Source organism: Palaemon carinicauda, chromosome 4 (assembly GCF_036898095.1).
Source record: "Palaemon carinicauda isolate YSFRI2023 chromosome 4, ASM3689809v2, whole genome shotgun sequence".
Lineage (NCBI taxonomy): Eukaryota > Metazoa > Arthropoda > Malacostraca > Decapoda > Palaemonidae > Palaemon > Palaemon carinicauda.
In genome coordinates, this window is record NC_090728.1 from 70,546,067 (window position 1) to 70,568,566 (window position 22,500).

At 42.2% G+C, this 22,500-nt stretch overlaps 1 protein-coding gene across 7 annotated transcripts in view; it reads right to left on the reverse strand.

Annotated features, from left to right (window-relative positions):
* Men-b (Malic enzyme b) overlaps positions 1–22,500 on the reverse strand; it is a 129,860-nt gene that overhangs the window by 42,652 nt on the left and 64,708 nt on the right. For all 7 annotated transcript variants that reach the window (XM_068372350.1, XM_068372351.1, XM_068372357.1 and 4 more), the window contains exons 3-9: positions 22,239–22,397; positions 21,749–21,930; positions 21,434–21,614; positions 21,140–21,312; positions 10,770–10,908; positions 10,417–10,642; positions 200–303 (exon numbers count right to left, since the gene is read on the reverse strand). In XM_068372350.1, coding sequence (XP_068228451.1) covers positions 200–303; positions 10,417–10,642; positions 10,770–10,908; positions 21,140–21,312; positions 21,434–21,614; positions 21,749–21,930; positions 22,239–22,397 — 1,164 coding nt within the window. The remainder of the gene's footprint in view (positions 1–199; positions 304–10,416; positions 10,643–10,769; positions 10,909–21,139; positions 21,313–21,433; positions 21,615–21,748; positions 21,931–22,238; positions 22,398–22,500) is intronic.

Consider the following 22,500-nt stretch of genomic DNA (forward strand, 5'->3'; position numbering starts at 1 on the left):
TAATTTTGCTTTAGAAAAATTACAGTTTAATAAGTTTACTTCTTTATTACCCTGACCCAGATTTCTCAGTATTAATATAAAATAGATTAGGGCTTTTTAAGTAATGTAATAATGGCAAAAAAACTCACCTGAAGTACCTATAACTTCTCTTTTTATACATCAAAATGCTAAATAGATATGATTTTACAATAAATCCTACCTTACTTGTTGGGTTGCTAAGGGCAAAAATAACTGGTCGCTCATTGAAAGAAGCCATATCCTTCAACAACTGGGGAGTAAAAACTCCTCCAATAGCAGCAGCACCTGGAAAAAAAGTATTCTAGGATTACTAAAGCTAATGATTGTTGATGTCTTAGTATTTTATTACATCTCTAACTACAGTATAGATTGTCATATAAAATTATGAACAGTCCTGTACTTAAACACTTTAAAATTTTATTTCGCTATATACGTAGTTTTCTTAAAACTTAATTTAACATGAACTTCTGATATAGATAACATCATTTCAATAAGCTAACCTCTTCCATTTATTTCATTTACAGTTTTATGGTCTTTAACATTAAAGTCTGGTTTTCTGGAAAATCTATTTCAACAATCCATAATACTTTATTCTTAATACTGCATTTACAAAACTAGGTTGGATAATGGATACTTCTGACTGCTCAGAAAATAAATAAAAATAGGTCAGAGTATCAAAAATTACTTCTTTCTATGATTCGTCCCTGATGTTCATATCGCTTTCTCAGTGAAAGTTCTGTTTTATCAATGTTAAGAGTTTTATTATTATTGTTCTTGTTGTTAACTAAAACAACAACCCTAGTTGGAAAAGCTGGATGCTATAATTATGCCCAAGGGCTCCAACAGGGAAAGAAAATATCCTCAAGCAAGAGAACTTTAACCCAAGACAGTGGAGGACCACGGTACAGAGGCTATGGCACTCCTCAAGAACAGAGAACAATGGTTTTATTTTGGAGTGTCCTTTGCCTATTAGAGATGCGTACCATAGTTAAAAGTCTCTCATATGCCTTTACCAAGTGGAAAATAACCACTGAACAATTACATAACAGTACTTAACCCCTCAAGGGAATACAAATTATTCGGTTATGTTAGTGATGACAAGCAAAGAGGGATCCAATGTAGTCCTATCTGGCCAATCAAAGAACCCTATAACTCCAGCAGTAGTTTCTCAATGAGTGGCTGGTGCATTGGCCAACTTACTCCCTACAACTAAAATAATATCTATTTTTCTTTCCTTTTAATAGACTTTTGCCTTTAAGTAAAGTAATAAGAAAATATAACCGTCAAGTCAATGACGATAAACCAACGCCATGAACAAACCATAATATCTTTCTCTTCAGTCTCTGAATTTCTGTCTGCTTGTTGACAGACCTTCAATACCAGAATGTTTATATATACACTGTATATATATATATATTTTTTAGGTGTTTTTAGAGATGTATTCCCCTGGATTTCCTAGTAACTACTTCCTAGAATGTGTCTAGTGTCGAGGACAGTACTGTGTAGGGTAGTGTGCATCACTTTCTTGTAATTTCGGTCTATCTTCTCACGGGTTAACTGTAACAGAATAAATGTAGGCGCAAGAACCTCAAAAACCAATGCAAACCAGTTTCCAAACAAGGATTTAAACACATGGGAAGACCCTTTTTCAAAACACAAAGATGAGGAAGAAGAAAGCACATGAAAAGCCTAACTTTGATACATCTCGTCGTTTTTAATCATTATGGAAACGATGAAAAGTATACAAAAAAAGTTGCTTATGTAAGTTTAGATGCTGCTTACTCTTTCAAGTCACTGGAAATGGCTACTGTACTTCAGAGATGATTTATACATCTCAATAATAATAATAATTCGTTTTGGATAGGATCCATAATTCTAAATGCAAAGAAAAGCAGGTATTTCTAGTTCTCATTTGGAACTGAAGACTTCTAAACCATAAAGATGTTCTGACTTTTACAAGCCTAATCAATTAGCTAAGCTTGATCTAGCATACAATCTAGTCTCCTCCCTTAAACCCATCATTAATGCTAATAGATATAAATCTTTAAATACTGGGTTTGCAATCTAGTTTACTAAAGATGGGTATTATAGTAGGCAGTATTCTTTAAATATTCTTACTTGCAGATTCTATAGGCATTATTTCTAATCTTATTAAAGAGCCATTTGTAGGCTATCAGCATTTGAATCTTGTTTTGGATTATATGACTTCTTTAGATAATAATGTTGCAGATGGGGCCCCAAAGGCTGTAACATCCTGTGAGTTTGTGTTTTGTGTTTCTATGGTTTGAACAGTGTCTAAGAGGAAGAAACATACATTGATACCTTTATTTAATTTGGACCCATTTTGGATGTAAATGGGTTTAATAAAGTAATTGCTCAAGTGGGCACCAGGACCCAGTGACACCGCAGTCAATTCTAAGGAAATAAGTTTCAACCTTTAAGCCAGTAGCTTCAACAGCCTTGGAATTATTTCATGCCATTCCTTTCTTAAGAATGGTAGAAGATCAGGATTCTGTTCTCGTAGACATTCCAGAGGAGCGGCGAACGGAACTCTTGGAACTTATCGGAGTATACTATGATGGTCTTTCCGTGGAAATTCCAGTGGGAGGAAGACTTTCCCACTTTTATAAAGCTGGGGAAAGCCTTCTTACCGATCTGTGGATGCTCACTAACCAAAGGTTTCAGATTCATTAAATCTTTAATTCCTTGTCCAAGAAACCAATTCCAGAGATATCAAGAAATAAAGCAAAAACACATGGTCTTTTGAATCTAGAAATTACAAAACTTCTGAAAAAAGATACGATAGAAGAGGTCTTGAAACCTGCCCCATGGCTTTACATGTTACCTCTAGACCTCAAATCATCAGGGGATTGGAAGCTAGTTCTAGACATCTCTAACTTCACCAAGTTGACAGTTCTCACAAAGTTTTTGATGGAAATACCTTCGATATTTCTGGGGGCGACATAGAAGATCGAAAGTTTTCAATAGAACTCGTATATGCATATTTTCACATTCACAGTTATCCAAGATTCAACAATTCTAGTGACTGTTTTAGTGTCAGGATAGACCCTCAACGTATTCATCAGAATGATGGCCCCCTTTTCAAAATTATTAAAGATTCTGAGCTTTAAGAGTTCTTCTATACCTGAACAATTATTTTTTTTTTTAGCAATTTGCTAGGAAGAATTAGAGCTCAAGTGTAGTTGCTCATGTTACTGGAGTGGTTGGGGTTCCAGGTAAATTTGAACAATTCTCTTTCTGGTTCCAATTCAGGAAATATTATATTTGGGAATAATAATAGCAACAGTTTCTTTTCAGGGTTTTCCATTGATAAAGAGAATTCAGACTTTGCTTCTAATATTGAAAGGATACAAAAGGTTGAAGCCCATGTCATTTTGGATGTGGATGAGACTTAGGGAAATTGACTTCATTTGAGAAACCAGTTGGCAGTCCAAAAAGTTTTTAGAACAACTTGTAACTATGGAATAGACTTGTTGGATGAAAATGTACTTGAATTTAGAAAGAAGCATTGGGAAGTGTTAATGGATGAGAATTTAGAAAATCTTAAGTCATCAACAGAAGACGACTACCCTGACAACTCAAAATCTAAGAATTAGACTTCCGAAGTGTCCTCAGAACGTCCCATGAATTTAAAGACAACATAACAGCATATGAACTGCATTTGGAACAGTACATTACTGTGACCCAAGGAATCAAGGATATTAAGCTACCTTTGCAGAAGGCATATGATAAATTTAAAAAGCAGAAAGGATAGTTGCCTATTACTGTACAATGTCCCTAACAAATATACAAAAAAAAATTCTACTGATGGAGAAATTTAATGATCCAGCAACATCATCCTTGCTGCCAAATCAGTGCCATTGTCACCATATTCTTCCAAGCCAATACCATCAACTGCTGAGCACCAACTCCCTTCATTGCCTATTACCTGTCTTGTCTCTCAATGCCAACAATGTCTCAAATTTTATCAAGTGACTCATCCACAAGAACTTAGTGCTTTTTCATCAAGCGATATGAACCTGTGCTTTCATTCCTTCCCCACATTGTTGTAGGCATCCACAAACTTATCATCTGAAGAATGGAGCAGCTGGTAGGTACCCCAGCAGCATAGTTACTATTGTATTTAGTGTGTTTAGAACATGAATTTATATTCATTGATTGCTTCTTACATATAGTGTACTATACTTATATGTCTTGAGCAGTTTTTGTACATTATGGGATAGTTTACTTTATACCACAATATATGAGAGAGAGTGAGAGAGAGAGAGAGAGAGAGAGAGAGAGAGAGAGAGAGATGAGAGAGAGAGAAGAGAGAGAGAGAGAGAGAGAGAGAGAGAGAGAGAGAGAGATGGTGCGAGTTTGGAAAAAGTAAGGAAAATTTAATCATGATTGATTTTTAATATATTTAATACTTTGTGAAGCCACAAAGATTTCATTTGTTAGAGAAATAGAGGTCAAAAATGAGAGGTAGCGAAAGTACCGAAAGGTAGCCGAGAGAGAGAGAGAGAGAGAGAGAGAGAGAGAGAGAGAGAGAGAGAGAGAGAGAGAGAGAGAGAGAGAGAGAGAGAGTTATTTTCTTTTTGACATGATCCATAGTAAAAGTGATTCTATTTAATGGTTGTGGCCCTTCATATCAGATAACTGGTTTGGGGAGGGTCACTGATTCTTCCCTAGTAAATACAGTTCAGAAATATGCATTCACCAGTTCAGCTTTTTCCAAATCATTTGTTATAAGATTACCCTACAACTCTCTTAATGGGATAATGTTGTTTTTGATTGGTTTTCTACTGTTTACAAATGCAAAAAATACTTTTGAGTTTTCTTTATTAGCTGATGCCATTATTTTTCTCTTCATTGATCTTGGCCTTTCTAACTAATTTATCTACTTTTTGGCTTAAATGGAAGGTTGTGGACCCATTGATTTATGTTTGCTCTCTCTACTTCTCATTGCATTGGCTATTTCTCTGTTGAACCACTTAGGTTGTGGAGTTCTATTTGGTAAAATTTTTCTATGAAGTATATATTTGGCCCTTTTTTTCTTTATATATTCCTACAAAGGAGTCCAATTATGTATCTTTGTTCCCTGTTTCGACATTCTAAATTCTTGGTATATTCCTTCAGTTTTATCCAGAGACTATGTCTGTAGTGTAACTTTTATATAATTTTCCTCTTTTAAATGAGGAATATTTACCTGACCCCACCTAACTATTTTGTGATCACTTTTGCCAATATTTTTGCCTACAGAAACACTGGATACTAAATTTTCTAGTATGTTGTTTTCCCTGGTTGCTTTATTGACTCGCTCATCACTGATGGAGGAATTCATTGTTATCAAATTCTAGTAGCCTAAGTCCCTCTGTGTTTGATGTAAAATTCACAGTGTCCCAGTTTACTGCTGCATTAAAGTCTCCCATTAGGACTGCTAACTTATTGTTATCTTCTTATCCAAGTTGTCTATACAGCTCTTCATGCTGTTCTTGTGTTTGATGTGGTGGTCTGTATATTACTAGTATGGACATGTTTTTTTTTCCATGATTTTAATATTTGCAACTGTCACTTCACATTCAGTTTCTAATTTAATTTCTATGGGATTTAAGTTATTTTTAACATGAAGCATTACCCCTCCACCTCTTTGGGTAAGGCAATCCTTCTTAAAAAAAAACAAAAAAAAAGCTTGAAACCTGGGTTTTAATATTCTCCAACAAAATCATTTGTTTTTTCCTGGATCCAGATCTCAATAATGCCCTAAAGTTTTCCATTTTGTTTCTTACTGACTGCGCATTGGACTGTGCCACTCTGTGGAAATTTTCTATCTTTTTTTCTCTTCCTCTGTGGCTTTGGTAGTTTCCCTGATTTACTAGGGTCTTAATTTTACTTTTACTGTATCTGTATTATCCAAGTTTCCGACCAAATTTCCTCTTTGTTATTTCAGGATTTTCTAAAAGGTCAAGTTTGTTCTTTGTCTACTGTGCTTTAAGTAATTGTACAGGCCAAGATTATGTTGGTTTCTGTACTCTCTCTTGCCTTCTTCACTAAAGTGTATTCAGTCTCTTTTGCATAATTTTCTCTTGCTGTAAAAAGTGCCCCAGAGATCTATAAACTTAATTTTCTTTCTCTGGCATGTGGCCTTAAGCCTTCAATTTATCCCTATGGCCTTACCAAGTGTAAAGTGATTGACATTGAGTCTTGGGAGAATACCTACAACTATAGTATTATTGATCTTGTTTCTAGCTGTTTTGATATCCTTTCTTAGGAATAAGTAATTTTCAGTTGCCTGAATAATAACAGTGGTCTTCTTGTTCTCTGACGTAGTTTTACTACCTACTACTTTCTTTTGTGCATTAGCACCTGAATAGGACCTCCCCTTCTTCCTCTCTTTGAGGCCAAAGTGTTCCCCTTGGTGCTTTACCATACTGTTTCCAACTAAAGTCGTCTCATCTTCCTCTTCCTCTGCTAGGGGGCTGAAATGGTTTTGGTGGTAGTTACATTTCTAGGCTATTATTTAAGTCTTCTTGGCCTTAGCTACTCTTCCTCTAGTGGGTTTCATGAACTCTCTGCTTCTGTTGGTTATTTCCTCTCTAGGTTCTATCCTTGATTTTACCTCATTTTGTATTTTTTGGATGCTAATACCATTTTTTACCACATCATCTATGACTTCTGTTCCCCCTTTCTAATTGTTCGAACTTGGACATGACTTCTATCAACTGTTTTCTTAGTTCTTGGTTTTCATTTTTAAATTTTTAAATTTCCTGTTCCTGCTGACAGAACAGGCATACACTATTACAGTGCAGGTTTGCACAGCACCATTCTCTGATGTCTATTATTATTATTATTACTATCCAAGCTACAACCCTAGTTGGAAAAGCAAGATGCTATAAGCCCAGGGGCTCCAACAGGGAAAAATAGCCCAGTGAGGAAAGGAAATAAGGAAATAAATAAATGAAGAGAACAAATTAACAATAAATCATTCTAAAATAAGAAACAACGTCAAAACAGACATGTCATATAATAAACTATCAACAACATCAAAAACAAATATGTCATAAATAAACTATAAAAAGACTATGTCCGCCTGGTCAACAAAAAAGCATTTGCTCCAACTTTGAACTTCTGAAGTTCTACTGATTCAACCACCCGATTAGGAAGATCATTCCACAACTTGGTCACAGCTGGAATAAAACTTCTAGAGTACTGCGTAGTATTGAGCCTCGTGATGGAGAAGGCCTGGCTATTAGAATTAACTGCCTGCCTAGTATTACGAACAGGATAGAATTGTCCAGGGAGATCTGAATGTAAAGGATGGTCAGAGTTGTGAAAAATCTTATGCAACATGCATAATGAACTAATTGAACGACGGTGCCAGAGATTAATATCTAGATCGGGAATAAGAAATTTAATAGACCGTAAGTTTCTGTCCAACAAATTAAGATGAGAATCAGCGGCTGAAGACCAGACAGGAGAACAATACTCAAAACAAGGTAGAATGAAAGAATTAAAACACTTCTTCAGAATAGATTGATCACCGAAAATCTTGAGAGACTTTCTCAATAAGCCTATTTTTTGTGAAATTGAAGAAGACACAGACCTTATATGTTTCTCAAAAGTAAATTTACTGTCGAGAATCACACCTAAAATTTTGAAAGAGTCATACATATTTAAAGAAACATTATCAATACTGAGATCCGGATGTTGAGGAACCACCGTCCTTGACCTACTTACAATCATACTTTGAGTTTTGTTAGGATTCAACTTCATACCCCATAATTTGCACCATGCACTAATTCTAGCTAAATCTCTATTAAGGGATTCACCAACCCTAGATCTACATTCAGGGGATGGAATTGATGCAAAGAGAGTAGCATCATCTGCATATGCAACAAGCTTGTTTTCTAGGCCAAACCACATGTCATGTGTATATAGTATAAAAAGTAAAGGGCCAAGAACACTACCCTGTGGAACACCGGATATCACATTCCTATAATCACTATGGTGCCCATCAACAACAACTCTTTGAGATCTATTACTTAAAAAATCAATAATAATGCTAAGAAACGACCCACCCACTCCCAACTGTTTCAGTTTGAAAACAAGGGCCTCATGATTAACACGGTCAAAGGCAGCACTAAAATCAAGGCCAATCATACGAACTTCCCGACCACAATCAAGGGATTTCTGTACAGCATTGGAGATTGTAAGAAGGGCATCACATGCTCCAAGGCCTTTACGAAAACCAAATTGCAAACTAGGGAGTAGATGATTACCTTCAGAAAACCTATTAAGACGTTTTCCCAGAAGACGTTCAAAAACTTTAGATAATATGGGAGTTAAAGAAATTGGGCGGTAATCAGTGGGACTTGAGCTACCACATACACATTTACATAGAGGAGTAACATTACCAATTCTCCAACTAGTGCTAAAAGCTCCTCTTCTTGCTAACTTGCGCAAAATAACAGATAACTTTGGAGCTAAGAAATCTGCTGTCTTTATAAAAAACAAAGGAAAAATACCATTTGGGTCTACACCTCCATAAGCATCAAGGTCCATCAACAGAGCTTTAATCTCACGAGATCGAAAAGCTAAACTAGTTAGTTTAGCCTCAGGAAAACAGGAATGAGGAAGTTCAAGTTTTTCATTACTCTGTTTACTGTCAAAAACATCAGCCAAAAGGGTTGCCTTTTCCTTTGGACAGTGAGTGACAGAGCCATCTGGTTTAAGTAAAGGAGGAACTGTTGCATCTACACCAAAGAGTGCAGATTTAAGGGTAGACCACCATTTATGTTCCTGAGTTGTACCAGAAAGTGTTTCTTTTATGGTTAAATTGTACTCCTTTTCAGTTGAGGCATAAACTCTATGAGCAAAAGCTCGAAGCTGAGTATAGTACACACCATTTGTTTATTTGGCATTTGTACATTTGTGCTTTAACTTCAGTTCCTCAATCATGATTAATTTAATTTTAATATTGTCTAATACGTAAACAGTATTTGGAAATCACAGCTAATAACTTCTATAATTATTAGCTTTGTGACCACTTAGGTGGGGGTAACTGAAGTTACCTACCTACTGACGCATCCACTAAATCCTGGGTGACTTTCCATCTTTTCTGTCCCTAATCTGCCATAAGTGCTCTCAAACCAACAGTTAAAAGTCTCCTCAAAGTTGGGCTGTCCCCAACATACCGCAGCACAAGGCAGATACCCGTTTTCTCACCAGGATTGACAGCAGAAGGCTAGCGCTTACTGTGATTTCCGGACATCCAAGAACAGCCAGACTTATAGGTACTACAGAATATTACCAAGAAACAGCAACTGGGTTTTTTTTAGTTGGCCAGAACACCAACAAGGCACAAAAGCTACGTCAACAAATTGAGCAGTTGAGCCTATTTCACTAGGGATCAGTCACAGGGAGTGATCAGCTATTACGTGTTGGGAATATGCTTTGTGGAGCACTAATAGCACTATTCTATTCTTGAGTCCCGTCACCTGGGATCCCTCCGTCCCAGTCTCTTGAAACTTGTGAGCAAGTTCCTAACGTTGTTTATAGATGTTCAAAAGCCTCTACTCTGACACATGAGGTATCACAGTTCCTTAATGTCTATACGAGTACTGTATAGGCTAGTTATAAATAGCCATCGTATCAAGTATTTTTTTTTTTTTTTAATCCATGAGAGATTGAAAGTTGAGAGTTTGGATAGAAGAGTTGAGAAAGAAAAAAAAAGTAATATGAAAAAATAAATGAGTTAATTGGTCCAGTTCTAGTCTGGATGCTCTGAGCTGGTCTTAGCGGCGAGGTTAAACCTACCGGGTTGGGGAAAAAACCTCCCCGCCGCCCAACCCTTCATCGCATCGCGCAAGCGATCTCACTTCAGCAAAGTTCTGGGCCATCTCAAAAAGAAGAGAGAGAGAGAGAGAGAGAGAGAGAGAGAGAGAGAGAGAGAGAGAGAGAGAGAGAGAGAGAGAGAGAGAGTGTGTGTGTGTGTGTGTGTGTGTGTGTGTGTGTGTGTGTGTGTGTGTGTGTGTGTGTGTGTGTGTGTGTGTGTACACTTTCATATACATATTTCCTTCCACTTAAGCATACAGTGTCTGTATTTTACAGAGGAATTTTCAACTATTGTTGAGTTTAACTAACCTTTTAACTGTGGAATTCAGCAAACATGGGAGGAGTTTTGCAACATATTGGCCTCAGTTTAAAAAATTTCACTGTACTAAATGGTGCAAAGTACCACCCAAAATCAATTTTTGCACAAAGTAGCCAAAGGGAATCTTACCTAATCCTAAAATAACTTAATATTCAAAATTATCAAACAAAAATAATTGGCATACTTACCAATGACTCAAAATAAATATTAAAAAGTTTATACATTGTTCTTTAATAACTTACCAATTAATGAGGTTGGCTTAAGTTCTCTTACAATATCTTCTAATGTATCCATTGGCTCGTGTTCATGAGCGAAGGATACTTTATGACCACTAATACCACCCTTAGGTCTGTTCTTTACAATGAGACCTTTCGAATCCACCAACCAGATTTTAGATCGAGCTTCTTCCACACTGACTCCCTCTTCTGTCATTGCCATTACAATAAGGTTGGCAATACCAAGAGAGGCCTGAAAGTTAATTAACATTATCATATATTTTGATTCTGGTAAAAAGATAAAATTTCATTATTTCAAAGATCTAAATGAGATTTCTTCTAAACTAAATACCTTCGACTTATCTAAAAAAATCACTAACCTCACCAGCTCCTTGAAACAGGAACTTGTGATCAGAGAGCTTTGTATTAGTCACTCTGAGAGCTGCCAGTAGACCAGCAACAGCAACTGATGCAGTACCTTGAATATCATCATTGAAGGTACAGTACTTTCCTCGGTACCTTGAAAGTAAAAATAAATACTTTAATGAATATCATAAATTCTTTAAGAAATTTCTATTTTTCCTAACTATACAAACCTGAATCTTTTAATAAGGAGATTGTTTCATTGCAAGTTGAAGACTGTTGTTAGAATCTTTTAATGAGTGAAGTAGTGGTTAAATAACCAGTGAAGGGTGAGGGCAAGAAGCCCCAGGCCCTTCACCCATCAGATTAGCTCACTTTTGACCTTTTGGCCCAGAGCTCAGGGGTGGTTGAGGAGGAAGTTGCCTTGACTGACAGCTTTATACAGTATAGATACGAAAAATTCAAATTACCTTCAAATTTGTGATTTGTTCCTAGGTGAAATACAAACAATCTTCCTTTAATACGGAGACTCGCTGCTTGGTGGGTCATTAGTCCCCTAAAACCAAGCTGGATTGTTCTTTTTCTTTCCTAGAAGTGTCAAACTACCTGGTCCCGTAGAGGAGCAAAGAGGCAACTCCGGCAACCGCATAACTTGTCTGTGCATGAAGAAATACACTTTGTCAAAGGAGAAATCAGTAACTATATTATCACCAATGAGTGGTATAAATTCCACCATCCTCCTATTAATTTGTAAGGATAGGAGAGATACTTCTTAACTGTTAAAGAATGAAGGTCCAAAGTGTATCTAGCCAGCATAAGGTCTGAACCAGCACGTAATGGTGCCCCCAAGTGAGGGGACAGAAAAGAGGCATTTATTCTACTGTTCATTACAAACTTACACCTACATGTTACCATTGACGAGATGCTTCATGTCCCATGTAGGAGCTGGGCTGGCTACACAACTACATTAGCAGCTACCACAGAACCAAGCAAAATGGTGTCAAGGAAATTTGGGGCATATTCCTATAAGTAAAAGGCATTGAAGGTGGTTTCCCACTCATAGATCTCTTTTTAAAAGCTAAGTGGGGCCTATACCGCTGACTTTGTGAGCTCTGGTCTTTGCTGGAACCTCGACCCTCTCAGCAGTCAAGGGGTACGCTGTACGAATTGTCTCACAAAGCCAGAAAGTGTGTCCCATTACACATCTTTCTTGGTCCTGCTGGTGCTAACAAAAAGTCGCTATACTCGGGCCTGAGACGTTGGGTCCTTTCCAGGTAGAACTGCACTGCCCTCACAATACACTATAGCATCTTCTCTCAATCACCACCAGACACATCACATAGAGATGGGATGGAGAAGGTTTCGAACATGGGGTCACATGCTGACAGGTTCTGGGTTTTGACCATGAACTCTGGCCCAAAACTAAAGAAGATCTCCTTCCACCCCTAAGCATGGGTGCTAAATAAGAGACCATGCACCTTGTCTACTTTCTTTGCTGATGCTATGGGTAGCAAGAAAAGTCTCAAGTTACATCTCCGACGACCTACGCAAAACCTCCTAGATGGTACGCTTAAAAGCTTTGAGGACAAGGGTCATGTCCCAGTCTGGGGGCTAAGGTCACGGGGTGGGCAAGACTGCTGGAAGCTCCTCATGACCATAGATAACTACCACAAGGAAAAGAGGTCTACATCCTTCAGTCGATAGGCTCTTGTCTAAGGCTAAGCAGTAGTCTTTGGCTGCCACAACTCGGAAGGGTGTCTATAAATGAAGTTAGACTAGGAAACCTGCAACCTGTGCTCAAGTTGCCTTGACCAAAGAAATCTCTCTTCTAAAATACCAATCGCAGGAGTTGGCCCATTTTCTCAGGTAGACAGTGCAAACGACCATCGCAGGTATCCATATATCTCCTCTGCAATGCCTCAAGAAAAGCCTATTGCTTGGAGTGGATAGCCTCCACCTGTGATGTTTCAAAGACTTCAATGACTAATGTTACCTCTGAAGGTGCCACTCCCTGACCAGCGGTACCTCTGAAGGTACCACTCACTGACAAGTGGTACCTCTGAAGGTGCCACTCACTGACCTGTGGTACCTCTGAAGGTGCCACAGAGGTTACCCCAACAGAAGCCACAACATTGGGACACTGTCACATAGAAGAGGGAAGGTACACTCATAGGGCTGGAGGTCATTGGAACAGGCGGGGGTTACAGGCCCCAGACACACAGGCATAAGGGTCAGGGTGATGGGCACACGGGGGAGGGATGGTTAACAGTGGGACCAGGCTAGGGAATGGGGTAACATGCGCTTTAGGCCTCAAGACCGATTTACATCTAAACTCGGGCTCAACACCTCCCGGTGCCAGCACTAGTTCTACTGGGTAAGTGTTACGCTGAGCTTTAACAGTCATATTGGGCTTATGGGGGGATCCACTAGGATTCCCTATACTGGGGGCAACCCCACACCTTTCACCCCTGGAGTCCCCAAGGGAAACAGGGTAGTAGCAGCCTTACTTACCACCTCTCTCAAGTCATGGAGGGCTTACCTGAAAGACCTAAGCACGCCCAAAACCTCCCTAGTTCAAACTCATCATCAGTGGTCTACACAGACAAAAGAGAAGACCTTGCAGCTTCTGAAGGGGCTCAACAAATACTGGGAGTACTCCACAACATCAAAACCTGAAAAGCCCGCTAATGCCAATCTGAGGTCTCTGCTCCTGACACAAAAAATCCCCAGGGACCAAAACAAAGACATATGCACAGGAGTGGTAGCAGCAGATGCATTCACTGAGACACCAAAGCAGCTAAAGACTTCCTCAGTGTCTTCTTGGGCATTGCCAAGTCAGACACTGGGTGCAGGATTGGCTCTCTTCTTTATCTTCAGGGTGTACAACTACCACTACCCAGGAAGCCACGACGAGCACTCGGCGCATGTGGATGATTGCAAACAATCATGCCCCTACAAGAAACACAGTGGGAGTGTGAATTTAGAGCCAGTTTACTTATAAATTGGTTGCAACATCCACCCTTCTCCTGCCAACTACAAATGTCTTGCTTATTCACTTTCATTCTGCAACACCAACAACCAGCAATAACTTCCTGGAAAAAAATTGAAAAGTTTAATCAAGAGCAGGCAGTACATCCATACTTGACTTCAACCAAAACAAAAGTGAGCAATTCCTACTGGCAAGGGAGGTGCTTTTCACATGTACCCTTCACTATAATTCTAATGACAATCTCCAGCTCGCATTGAAAATTTCAAAAATTTTAAGTAATTTTTATTTTTCCTAACATACTTACCGAGAACTACTTTCTTAGGAGTTACCTGTAATCTCCTCTCTACCGACCAGAGTTTTGTGTAGTATACCCTAACCCGTTTTCTATGGCGGGCTAACTCGGGAGTAAGAGAACGTGCCCCGAGGGTAGCCTATGCGCTAGGTCGAGGTCCGCTTGGGTCGTGAGCGCCAGTAAGTTCGTCGGATGTTGCACAAATTATTGCAAGGGCAGAGAGGCACTCGGGGAAGGTAGGGAGGGCCATTACCCGAAAGTAGTTCTCGGTAAGTATGTTAGGAAAAATAAAAATTACTTAAAATTTTTTATTTGTTCCAACACGAATACTTACCTCGAACTACTTTCTTAGGAGACTTACACTTTAGGAGGTGGGAGTGCCTTCCTGACCCTCAGACCCAGCAAGCGGAAGCCAAGAGGCCTAGGTATAAAAAACAAAACATACTAGGAAAACGGACGATAGGGTAACTACACAAAGAGCTCACGTTAGTGTCTGAGTACTCACCCTTTGAAAAACTTCTTCTGATGTTGAATCCAGTAACCCAGTTGCAGAGACGTGTTATCCAATGGTTGCAAGGGGGTTATCTCCGATAAGGATAGGAAAAAACGGGGATTAGGGTGAAAGGGAACGAACCTGTGTCTCCCGGTTTGCTATCCACGATTGAGCCTGGGGCTTTTACCGTTAAATCACTTGGAGCGCAGAGATGACTGTTCCAATGGAGAACCCGTCTAAGGACCTCCTTGAGTAGTCCTTGAGGTAATGGGCAGTAAAGGTTGACTGGTTCGACCAGGTACCTTCACGAAGGATCTGACCCACTGCCATGTTTTTCTCAAAGGCTAAGGACGTGCTCAGACCCCTGATGTCATGGGGTTTGGGAGCACCAGGTAAGGCCAGTCCTTCTTCCTTGTAGGCCCGGGCAATAACTTGTCTCAACTAGAAGGAAATGGTATTCTTTGATACCTGTTTCTTAGTAACACCTGTGGAGACGAAAAGGCTCTTGATGCCTGGCCGGAGATGAGCAGTCCTTTCAAGGTATTTCCTAATGGCACGGACCGGGCATAACCTCAAATCCTCAGAATTCCCCGTCCTAGGAATAGCTGGCAGAGAGAAACCTTCGAATTTTGGGTCCCAGACAGCTGGGTTCTGGGTTTTCGCCACAAACGAAGGAACGAACTTGAAAGAGATCTCTTTCCACCCCTTCGAATGAGAGACGTCATAAGACAGCCCATGGATCTCCCCTACTCTTTTTGCAGAAGCCAAGGCTAGCAAAAAGACTGTCTTGAGAGTGAGGTCCCTGTCTGCGATATCCTTCATTGGTTCGAAGGGGGGGCCACTTAACATCTTCAAGACCCTAGCTAAGTCCCACTGAGGCACCCTAACTGCTTGTGGGGGGCAGGACTGCTCAAAACTCCTGACAAGCATCGAGATGTGTCTAGAGGAACCCAGGTCGATGCCCTTCAGAAGGAAGACTTGACCCAAGGCAGCTCGCACTCCTTTTATAGCTGGGATTGACATTCCTATCTCGTCCCTGAGATATACCAGAAAGTGTGCTATGTCTGGGACCAAGGCTTTGAGGGGCTTTATGCGCCTTAAAGCGCACCACTTCATGAAAGAGGCCCACTTCGCTTGGTAGACCGCTGCTGACGACCTTCTCAGGTATAGCGACATCCTCTTAGCCGTAGCTGCTGAATATCCTTCTTTCTTCAGGAGCCGCTCGATAGTCTCCAGGCGTGAAGGCGTAGAGACTGTGGGTTGTCGTGAAACCTGAGAAAGTGCGGCTGACGTAGAAGATCTGACCTGTCTGGGAGTGGCCACGGAGGGTGACTCGCCAGGTCTTTTAGGTCTGCGAACCACTCTCTCTCCGGCCACCAGGGCGCTACCAAAGTCATCCTTAAGTTTCGGGCAGTCCTTACACTATTGAGTACTTGCCTTATCAACGTGAAGGGGGGAAAAGCGTACACGTCTAGGTTGTCTCACTTGTGCTGAAAGGCATCCTCCAAGGCTGCCCTTGGGTCTGGGACAGGAGAACAATACACGGGAAGTTGCGCGTTCAGTTTGGTTGCAAAGAGGTCCATCACCAGGGAACCCCAACGTTGGATGATGAGCTTGGCTACTTCTGGAAGGAGGGACCATTCTGTCCCTACTATTTGACCCATCCTGCTGAGACCGTCGGCTAGAACGTTCTTTTTCCCGGGGATGAACCTTGCCACTAACACAACCTGGTTAGTTTCTGCCCAATCTAGGATTTCTAGGGCGAGATCGCACAATTCCCTTGATTTCAAACCTCCTTGTTTCTTTATGTACGCTACCACTGTGGCGTTGTCGCACATCAACGCCACAGTGTTTCCCCTTAGTAGATCGACGAAGTGCAGGCAAGCTTTCTGGACTGCCTTCAACTCTAGGACATTGATGTGTAGGTCGTTCTCCCCGTCCATCCAGGTTCCTCTCGCCGTCCCGTTGAGGAGATGGGCTCCCCATCCCTGGTTGGAGGCGTCTGTGAAAAGAAGTAACTCGGGAGGGTCGTTCGCGAAGGGCATCCCCTTGAGCGAGTTCGACCGGCAATGCCACCATTCCAGGGAGGGTATTGTGTTTGGTAGGACTGGGATTAATTTCTGGTGCGAGTCCAGTTGGCACCAGAAGTTCTTCAGGTTCCATTGGACGGCTCTGAGTCTGAGTCGTCCCCTGGGGAACCAGTTTTTCCAACGACACCAGATGCCCTATTAGTCTTTGCCAGTCCTTCGCCCTCCTGGGTTGACCCGAAAGGAACGGACGAAGGATCTTCATCAGATTGCTTATTCTGTCGTCCGACGGAAATGCTTTCACTAGAAGGGAATCCAGTGTCATCCCCAAATAGGTCATTCTGGTGGAGGGAGATAGGTTTGATTTTTCCGGGTTGATCATGATACCCAGACCCTTGCAAAACTGGAGAAGTTTCATCCCTTGCTCTTTCAAGACGTCCTTCGAGGAGGAAAGAAGCAACCAGTCGTCCAGGTATCGGATGAGGCGAATGCCTCGCTCGTGAGCCCACACTGAGACTGTCGTGAAGAATCTTGTGAATACCTGGGGAGCTGTTGACAATCCGAAGCAAAGGGTCTTGAATTGCAAGTCTATGGTCATCATGTAATCTTTCTCCCTCAAGGACAGCAGGACTGACTTCGGAGTGTCCATTTTGAACTCTGTCTTTCTTATAAACTTGTTGAGAGCCGACAGATCTATCACCGGTCTCCACCCCCCCGTCGCCTTTTCTACCAGGAACAGGCGACTGTAGAAACCTGGTCCTGGGTGTAGGATCTCCTCCATGGCGCCCTTCTCCAACATGGTGGACACCTCCTCTTGAAGGGCAGCCCTCTTCAACGGGTCCTTGGGTACCAACCACTCCGACAGGCTGGCCGGAATTAGAGGGGGAGGTTCTGCTAAGAACGGTAACCTGTAGCCCTCCTTCAGTACGGACACTGTCCAGGGCTCTACTCCGTGAACTTTCCATGCTTGCCAATAGTCTGAGGCATCCCCCAACCTGAGGCTTGGGCAGGACTAGGGGGCCTCCCACTATCTCCTCCTGGAGGAGCGGCCTGAACGGCCTCTCCTGGAGGCAGAATAACCTGTCCTAAAGGAGGCCGACGCTGCTGGGGCTCCTCTACGGGGGGGCTGAGGCGCAGAGGCCCAAGAGGAAGAAGGGGCTTCTCTCCTCGTCAGGCTAGGAGGGGCCTGAGGCGTCGCGGCACTGTCTGAGACCGACCTCTTGTAGGGAGGCCTCCTTACCGGCGTAGGCCTGGGCGTGTTTACTTTTTTCCTCTTAGTCACCTTCTCCATGATCTCCTCTAACTCCTTCAAGGAGAACAAGGAGTCACCCCACAGGAAGGCTCCTCATGGCCCTCGCCTCTCTGTCTGGGACCTTCCGGGAAAGCTTCGCCAGGATGGTGTCCCTCTTGCGAAGCACCCAATTCGCTGACAGGGCGAGAGACTGGTAGGTGAGGAACTTAAGGGTCTTGCCCCCGAAGATGATAAGCTCCCTCAGGAGGCTTTGCTGTTCTGGGTCTGTCAGGTCATAGATTGCTTGCACACCCACTAGTGTGGAAGCCCACCAGTCTAACCAAGAGGAGACGTGCACTAGGTCCTTAGACATTTCCTCCATCATCGCAGCCTCCGATTGAGAAAAACAGATCGGGGCTGAAGAGGCTCTGTCCTCCGAGGCGCCCTGTCCCAGAATGTCGAGAGCAGGTTCCACTTTGCAGGCTCCCGGCCGTTGTCCTTCTGGCACATAGACCCTGCTCTGTGTTTTGAGCCCATGGAGCAGCTTCGAAGAGCTCTGCGTCTTGGGAGCTTCGGCATTGCTTGCCACCACTCTATCAACGTGCTCTCGGGCCACAGGAAGTGCCAGGGAGGCTTTTTGTTGGACAGGAGCTTGCATCAACCGGGTAAGGCTGGACCTCCAGTAGTCCTCATCGGTAGCAACCGGTTCTTCAATCTTGTGATGTCTCCTGATCAGACTTATTACTTTTCTATAGGCCGAGTCCTCTGTTGGGGAACCTTCCCTACCGTCGGCCGAAGCCTCGACTTGGGCCCGGGGAGCCGGGGCACCGGGCACTCCCACCGGGCGCCTTGGTCCTGGCACAACAGGCACTCCCCTGCGGAGGTACTGGTCTTCCCCGGCGGAGACCTCCGCACCAGGGACGGGGGTTAGGACAGGCATCGCCGAACCGGCGAGGACTACCGTCCTATCATGCTCTCTGGGGGACGAGGACGCGGATCCCGTGGGCTGACCCGACAGCGGGAACCGTTCCTTAAAGTCCGAGGGCCGCACCAGCTGGGCTGATTCGGCCAGGCTGCCCGTAAGGAAGCACAGTTCCCCCCGCTGGGCGGGGTGAACCGGAGGCTTCGCGGTCTTACGCCTGCCAGCAGAGGCCTTCTCGCGTTTCTCCCTGCGAGGGTCATAACAATGTCTGGAGGATGGTCTCTTTGGCGAGAAATCCCTGGACCGTCGGTCCGGGGAACACTGTATCTCCGACTTACGGGGTACGAAAACCCAATCACCACCTGGTGCCCTACTCCTCCTGTGTTTCCTCCGTGGAGAGCGGGACCGCCTCCTGCTGTACCTGGAACGGGATCTTGAGCGGGAACGCCTGCTCCTGGACCACTCCCTCCGACGCCGATGTTTCCTCCTGGCTTCTTCTCCCAAAGAGAATGACTCCCCACCATCCGAAGAGCCCGACGACACCGTACCAACCGCACGGCGGGCAGAAGAGGGTGCCGCGGAGTGCTTCGCGACTCGTTGCGTACCCGAGGTAGAGGGTTGCAGGAAGGCTTCTGGAACTTTCGTCAGAGGAGTTGGGAAAGAGGGTTGGCGCCCAGCACTAAGGAACCAGGTATCCAGGCCCTCTTCCATCCTACCTGGCGTTTTAGGGAGCTTCCATCCGAAGGTATCACTTACTGCGGAGCCTAACTTACCCTGGGTGTCGCCGCCTGCCGAAGAACCTGAAACACAGGCCCACGAAGGGGGCGAAGACACAGGAACAACATTGCTACACCATAAGGGGTCATCGGAGGAAATGTACCCCCCAAGCACAAGGGCCGAGTCTCCAGAACTCCCTGACACAGCACTACCAGGCTCCTCGCTAGCCCGAGAAGGCCCCGCAACTCCCACTTCACACACACCAGACTCCTGGGGAAGAACGCCCGGCTCTTTCCCCACAACTGACTTACCTCGTCCCCTACTCTGGGTAGGGGAAGGAGAGACAGAAGCCCCGTCGGACCATCCACTGGGCGACGGTAGCGGCGAAGAAACGCTAGATTTCCTGGGTGAACGTTTCGACGATTTCTTTTTCTTCGTGCCGTAATGCACCCACTGAATTTCACTCCAACCAACACACTCGAGGCATGTATCCGAAGGAGAGCAAACTTTGCCCCTACAGGAAGAGCAAAGGGAGTGAGGATCCACTTCAGGTTTGGATAGGAACGCTCCACACGATTTACCGGCTCTAGGCCCAGGACAACGGCGGATCTGCTCCATAACGCACAAACACAAGACACAGGAACGCAGGGAATCAAAGGAATACACTGGGGAAGCACAAGGAAGGGTAGTGAACGCACAGGAACACAAGGGATAAGCACAAGTTACCACGCGGTAAACACGTGGGACACACGCGGCGGACACATAGGGTCGAGAGAGACGAGAGCGATGTGGTATCACGTCGCGACCAGAGAACTTACTGGCGCTCACGACCCAAGCGGACCTCGACCTAGCGCAAAGGCTACCCTCGGGGCACGTTCTCTTACTCCCGAGTTAGCCCTCCATAGAAAACAGGTTTAGGGTATACTACACAAAACTCTGGTCGGTAGAGAGGAGATTACAGGTAACTCCTAAGAAAGTAGTTCGAGGTAAGTATTCGTGTTGGAACAATTCACTATTAAAGGATGATTGTTTAGATTTTGTGTAGAAACAAGTGGTAATTTAATATTTTGTCCAACAACCAGATGTTGCTGAGTACAGAATAAAAACATATTGCTTAGATAACATTAAACAAATAAATACTTCCCAGCATAACTCACTGAAATAAGATCAACACTAAAATAAGATCAACAGCAGATAAGTAAAAAAATTAAACTTTAATTTCATAAATTTAAAGTATCTTTTTATCACAGCATTTTGAATACTGAACTGCACCAGGTAAATATCAGATTTAGTTTACTCTCAACAATACTAACTTTACAAAACAGACCACTAAATATTCGACATCTACGAACCTATTAGGCTAATCTATTTTAGGAACTTATGCACTAATTTTTTTCTATTAAAATTAACTTCCAAAATAAATTTACATTAACTGTACTAATATTAAAGCTTTAAAAGATAATTTACACGATTACTCAAAACAAATATAATGAATAGGGCAAAACTATGTCTTTAAATCATACATCAAGGCAGTAGGTGGAAAAATATCTAGGGATGTGGAGAAGCATGCTTAGGGGCCCCTGACAACGAAGTCAGTTACTTCGAAATCAACCAACAAACAAGTGATATAATTATACCTGGGAATATATTAACCGTAAATTAAGGCTCTCCTATTTTCCTTACTTAATACTATTTATAATTCAATTATATACTTACTTCTCAAGGAATCGGAATGCATTGTGATTACCAAAATCTTCAAATTGAATAAGTGTATTTTGACCATATCGTTGCACTACAGCTTGCATGAACTCGTCAATAAAATCATCATATGCTTGGCCTGTAACGCGTTCATGACGAGCACCGATGTAGAATTCATCCTCAAGGAGCTCCTGCAAGTTTATTTTATATATAAATGTACTACAATACTGAATACTGTAATAAGTATTAAGCCATAAAAAACTAATAATAAGATTTGTGTAAATACAAGGATCAAATAGTTTCAAATCTTACTTTGCGGTTTGTGCCAACATCCAAAACAATAGGCAGACACTGATGGGGCTTAATTCCAGCCAAGGCTGTGTACAAGGCCAATTTGCCTACAGGAATACCCATACCCTGGACACCGAGATCTCCCAAACCAAGAATGCGTTCGCCATCAGTGACACAGATTGCACGAACATCACTTTCTGGCCTGAAAACATCAAAATTATTTTCTAATTTATTTTAGTTATTCTTGTCATCTACCATATGCAATATCTCAGCATTCTATTTAAACAGTTCCACAAACTCTTTGTGAATAAAAGATCTGGAATTATAAGAACTAACCAGTTTCTCAGGACATCATACACGTGACCTTTGTCGTGGATAGATATGAAAAGACCCCGGGGTCTACGGAAAATCAAGCCAAACTTTTGACAAGCAAGACCCACAGTTGGTGTATAAACAATTGGCATGTATTCCTCAACATTTTCACTTAGAAGGCGGTAAAATAGACGTTCGTTTCTATCCTGTAAGGGATAGTATTAAATAGATAAATTTTGATGCAAGAGGTCAAATAGATATGTTGTACAGTGATTAAAGCCACAAAATTTATAGTTTTAATATCCAATATTTTCATTTCAATTAATCTAACCTATTTTATAAATAAATCATCTGCAGCAAACCTAACACTACTATTAAAAATACCACATTATGCAAGTGGTTAAATATTTTTCATTACATTCAGAAAATGATTATTCCTAATAAAATGGCAAATCAGCAAACAAAATTGTCAAACTATACTCATATAAAGGACTATCACAAAATAGTTAAATACCTGAAGACCAGCAAGGTAGATATATTTGTTAAGAGGCTCCTGATAACGATCAATATTTTTACGACATAAATCCACTTGCTCTTCTTGAGTTTTAAATCTAGGAGGAATCAATCCATGAATACCCAAAATCTGACGTTCCTCCAAAGAAAACGCCATGCCCTGGAATGCAAGGAGGTAGGTTACAAAGGATCAATTCACAAACTTTTCAAATACCACAATTTGTATTTTGAAAACACGGGAGCCAAGTTATCCATATAAGAAA